Below are 5,252 nucleotides of genomic sequence, written 5' to 3' on the forward strand. Positions count from 1 at the left end.
ACACTTGCATGTATGAAAAGAAAAATAGAAGTCTACCAAAGTTCTCAACGTTTATAAAAACAAATAAGTAAAACTTAAAAAAAAATAAAAAAAATTCAAGATTTACATGCTCAACAGAGGTCAATGTGAAAATCCAAAAAAAAGAATAAAAAAAAAAGAAATCCATCAAAGCAAAATCCTATATTAGTCTGGAAAAAAAAAAAAAGTGACCATTTGAAAAAAAGAAAAAGAAAATCTTGTTACAGAGAGAGAGAGAGAGAGAGAGAGAGCGAGCGGAGGCTAATGGGTTTGGCCTTTTCAATACGACGACGTTCGCCCCATCCTCGACTAGATCTGCTCCAGTCTACGCTTCTCTCTCTCTCTCTCTCTCTCTCAATTTTCCATTTCAATTAGGGTTTCTTATTTTCGTTTTCTTTAAATCACAGGCATGAGCAATTTTCCACTGAATTTGAATGTTTTGGGTGATTACAGGGAGAGAGGGCTTGGACTTTGCTTTTGATGATAATAGCATTTCTGCCTTTTCTGCTAGACCAGGAAGGAGGAAGCACCTTTTTGGCGTTGAAGAAAGATATATTGGGTGTTCTCAACTACCATGGACTGAAATTCAGATACCGCTTCTATAACTTACCAATAAAAACATGGTTGTTGTACATTTTTCGCTTTGCATTGACAAACTATGTATGAAACATATTTGGGGTTAGGGTTTCAATCTTGCGTATTTATTGCATGCCTTTTTTTCATGTTTGAGAGATAGGGCTTTTAAATTTTAAACTGTAACTTTTGTATTAGGTTCATCTCCATTTGAAATGGGTCTATTTCGTGGTTTTTATTAAATATATTTACGAATCTAAAGATGTAATGAGTGCCGTTCCATAACTTTTAGCCTTTCCCAGTAAGCTTACCAAAAAAACGCTTGTGTTTGTGTATAAAAGCTTTCTTCTAGAAATTAAAAATTCCTTACGTATTCAAGTACTTCTTAGCTTCACATCAAGAATTTTGGTTTACAGATGAAAACAGAGGTAAAGTGTGAAATGGATTTGTTGGGTTTGTGGTTTTACTTTTTGCACAAAGGATTAAGGTATGCACATCGTGTTTGATACTTTATTTCTCTGATTTTAATCTGTTGATGGTTTTGAGTCCAAGATTTTGGACGCTATGAAATGGAGTTTAATTTTAGGAGCAGAAATTTTAGTGAGTTTGAATCATGATGGATGATATGTATCTGTCTTAATTTGATGCTGAATTCAATGATTTTCTTCTGGGTTGTGTATTTGGTTTTCACTTTATTTTATTTCATTAACTAAACACAGTGTTAGGTTCATTATGACATGAGACATTTTGTGTGCTCACTTAATGCAAAAAATGCTGAAGGTAAAACCTTATCCAAGCCACCCTTTCTAGGACCTCACTTAGTTGGGAGACAAACACTCGATCTTTTAGCCTCTGGTGAAATTTTTTGTTGTTGATGTATTTGTGGTGAATTTTTTGGGTTAGTGTTAATGAAATTCTAGTGTTCTGCTTCCAATGCTGATTTTTTCAATTAAATAATTCTTAAAAATTGTAATTTATTTCTAGGGTTGGAACTTTGGCATATAAAGCTGAAGCTTTAGAGTTACGAAAACAACTCAGGCATATGCAGTCTTAATTTGATATGCACCTTGGCCAGGCTTCGTCCGTAATCCAAGGAAGACGGGCACGGGTTGCTGCAACATCTACTGTCAATGGATGCCTTACAAATCTATATGATAGTCTTTCAGTGAGAAATTTAGAGGTATGTAAGCTATGATAAATGGAATATATTTTTGAACTTGTTCACTTTTATGATTGTTTTGATTTAAACTATGCAAATTTGATTAGTCCGGTTCTAGAGTTCTTTAAACTTATGAATAAGGTTGAGAATGAGGACCTTGTCTTTATTTTGGAGACTATAGTGGACAAGTTTGGGGAGGAGATGGCACCTTAAGCTCTTGGGTTATGCCAGAATTTAGTACTGTTAGCCTCCATTTTTACTTGATTTTACACGTATATTCAGAAGTGCTTGACAACTTTTTTTGTAATAAATATTCAAACAGCTGCATTTTGGAGGTGCATGAACACAGCTGAAGCTGATGATCCTGGTGCTTTGGCTGCAGTTGGCTGTTTGCGTGCCATTAGCACAATTCTTGAATCAGTGAGCAGGCTTCCTCAACTTTTTGTCCAAGTTGAACCAACGTTGGTCCCTATAATGCGTAGAATGTTGACAAGTGATGGCCAAGGTATGTATTCTAATACCTCAATTTGGCTTATTTTCTTTTCTGAATCTTTTTATTTCCTGATAAGGTTTTGCTGCCAAAGAGGATTGGTGGGCCTTGTATATGTTGTTATCAAAAACTCTCAAGGGTATTTAATTTGATTGTGTATTATGTTTTCTGTATATATTGGATTTTTTATCTTCTCGAGTGTTTGCGATTGACAGTTGTTTAAAGGATTGGTATTTCTGCTATTTTGTATGGGTACGTAAAGGGTTTATGTATCCTGTCCTTGTGCCTTCACATGTAAATATACACAAGCACTTCTGGATAAAGGGTAATTCTACTTTGTTACCACTATTCTTTTTTCTGTTGAATTTTCTTGAGGCTTGCCAAGTAAAAAATTTAATTTTTTTCTTATGCCCCCTCTTTGAGTTTTGATAATACTTGGCCCATTGAAAATTGCAAAAATAATGAGAAACTTTAAGGTAATGGCCCCTTCAATTTTTTCTTCTTTTTGTTTTGTTTGTTTGTTTGTTTGTTTTTTTATTTTTTATTTATTTTTATTTTTATTAAGTAAAACACTCATTTTGTATTAGTTTCTCATTTGTTCTTTTATTATTCAATTTCTACCACGTACTTCACAATGCTACTGAAGGAAACAGAGTTGGCATTGTGACGAGTATTTCTTGCACATTTGTATCATAAAGTATTGTACTACGGTGCGCATGTAACTTGCTAAAAGCTTACTCTGGAAATACAATTGATTATTGCAGGACCTTGTGTATGCTTCCGAAATGGCAGCTCAGGTTCATGTGCACCGTAGTGGTTTGATTTCTGCCTATGATCTGTACGAACTATTTATGTACGGAGTGGTATGTCTAAACACTTTGCACTAAAAAGAATAGAACACTAGGTTAGTTGTTTATGTCTTTCCAGTTTTAAGCAAGTTTGTATGGATCCTTGGTACTTAGTTCTTTCCATTAAAACACAGATTTGGTGCTTTCCAAGTGGCCTGTACTCTACTTTAAAACCCACACAAATTTGGGGGTTCTGAAGTTTGAATTATGTGCTAGTCAACATGACTTTGAAAAACAACCTAAAAGGTGCTAATCATGACAGATGAACTCATTGTATGACATTATACTACAGGTTTAGTTTGCGCCCATACAACACTAAAGAATAAAAAGGACAAGGGATAGAAAAAAGAAAAAAAAAATGCTCATAGAATGTTATTGTTAGGAAGAGCTAAACATCAAACGGGTGAATTGACAAAGTGCTTGCCCTTTTACAATGTCAAGGCTCATTCTACTAGGATTTGTTGCTCTCAACTCGACTTGATTGTCAACCAGATCCAGGTCCCTCTTGAATCTATACTTCGAGGTAGCATAGATCACCTTACTTCTCACTTTTGATGCATCAAGGTGACCTGAAAAACAAGAGAGTCAACTTTCATAGACAACATTGCACAACAAATTGCCTCCAAAGAGGAGAAGTGTTCTGCCTGGAAGCCAAATCTAGTTTGGCATCCAGTTTCTAGTTCCATTGTGTCATTAGCATTTTGAGAGTACTTACATTAATTGGGAAGCAAAATTTTCTATGATTTTTTCATCAAAATTTTTGTACATGGTATACCAAAGGAGAAACATTAGTCTTTTAGCATGCATATAGACTTACTTGAGGAAAAGTAGAATTACCATGCAGTGAAAAAAATCTTGCTTTTCTGGCAATCCTCATCAGTGATGAAATACAAATCATAGACAGCATAGTGACACCCATTTGCGGGCAGAGACTCAGCAAAGTCCTCAGGTTTCATCTGGGCTTCCAAGTTCCTCTTTGCTTTCAGCTCCAAGAATTTCAGTTTACATTCATCACACACAGCCATTCCAGATGCCGCATTTGCCTAACCCAAAGGTTTTATTTTTGGAAAGAAAGAAAGGTATTTATCAATCACAGAAGGCCTAACAGATGTCATCATGCATATACAATAAAGATGATAGGATTTATTTGTTTGGAGAGGAAAACAATATCAATAAATGCATATCAGCATTTCTTTTAGTATACTATAGGTCATAATTATCAAAAAAAGCATATTATCATTACTGGATTGCATCATAACTAAGTGCACTTGCGAGATTACTTGTGGCACCAAGTATAACAGAATAAGAGATGATGGAAATAGCTAAATGTTGTTTATTTTGTTAAAATCTTCGCATCATGGAACAGAAATGATCTTATGCTCTTATACTGCTTGTGTAGGATCAAATGAATATAGTTTGCATGTCAAGAATATTTTCATAAATGAAATAACAGGAAGTAGCATGCAATGTCCATTTTGGGAAATTGAAGTGCATTATCAACAATTCATGGTGTGGTAGACATATTGTGACAAGTAGCACAATCCTAGAACTTTTTTCTAGATCTGCTTTGCCTAATTCCTAAAAAGATCCTCTGCATTGATGACAGATAGAATATTTATGAATACGATGTTTCTTCCGATAAATGTCAAAGGCAATCCAATATGATAGTCAAAAATCAATTTTCAGCTCATACAAGCAATGATCTGTTACAGTATTTTACTATACCTAGCCATGACACCACCTCCGTTACTGCTGTTCAAAAAGAAAAATTGATACATTCTAATAGGTGATCTGAGTGTTCATCTAGCAATCGGGGTAGCTCTATTTTGAGTCTCTTAGTGATCAGTGATCACTTTGTAAAGTATCAAACAATAGATGACAAGGTTCTATGTAATTGTACAAACTAAATGGTTCTTTGTAACAAAATCCGAGGATATTTGATGAATTCCTTGCAACCAGTATGTAAGAAAGAGGCCCAGGCTTTAGAAGAGTTGGTTGCTAAAGTCTACTTCTCCATGTGTAGAATTTGGCCTCAAAGAAAATTATTATTTTCAAATACTTATTCAATTAATATATAAAAGGTTTAATTACCTAGGACATTGATACAACAATTAGTTTAGTGCTGTTTTGCTTTCTCAAGTTTGGCAAATGATTGTTAACTATG

The 5,252-nt window shown here is 34.5% G+C and overlaps 1 protein-coding gene across 2 annotated transcripts; it reads left to right on the forward strand.

Moving 5' to 3' along the window:
* Positions 1-203: 203 nt before the first annotated feature.
* On the forward strand, positions 204-5,043 carry LOC142619484 (importin beta-like SAD2). Of its 2 annotated transcripts, XM_075792605.1 has the most exons (5): positions 204-641; positions 1,576-1,771; positions 1,932-1,987; positions 2,073-2,255; positions 2,320-2,976. In XM_075792605.1, the coding sequence occupies exons 3-5, from the start codon at positions 1,975-1,977 to the stop codon at positions 2,385-2,387; spliced, it is 264 nt and encodes an 87-aa protein (XP_075648720.1). In that variant the 5' UTR covers positions 204-641; positions 1,576-1,771; positions 1,932-1,974; the 3' UTR covers positions 2,388-2,976. The 2 variants fall into 2 exon arrangements, with proteins under 2 accessions (XP_075648720.1, XP_075648721.1); XM_075792606.1 differs by lacking the exons at positions 204-641; positions 1,576-1,771; positions 2,320-2,976 and adding an exon at positions 3,005-5,043 and having other exon boundaries at positions 1,796-1,987.
* Positions 5,044-5,252: the final 209 nt, after the last annotated feature.

The sequence above is a fragment of the Castanea sativa genome, chromosome 12 (assembly GCF_040712315.1).
Source record: "Castanea sativa cultivar Marrone di Chiusa Pesio chromosome 12, ASM4071231v1".
Classification (NCBI taxonomy): domain Eukaryota; kingdom Viridiplantae; phylum Streptophyta; class Magnoliopsida; order Fagales; family Fagaceae; genus Castanea; species Castanea sativa.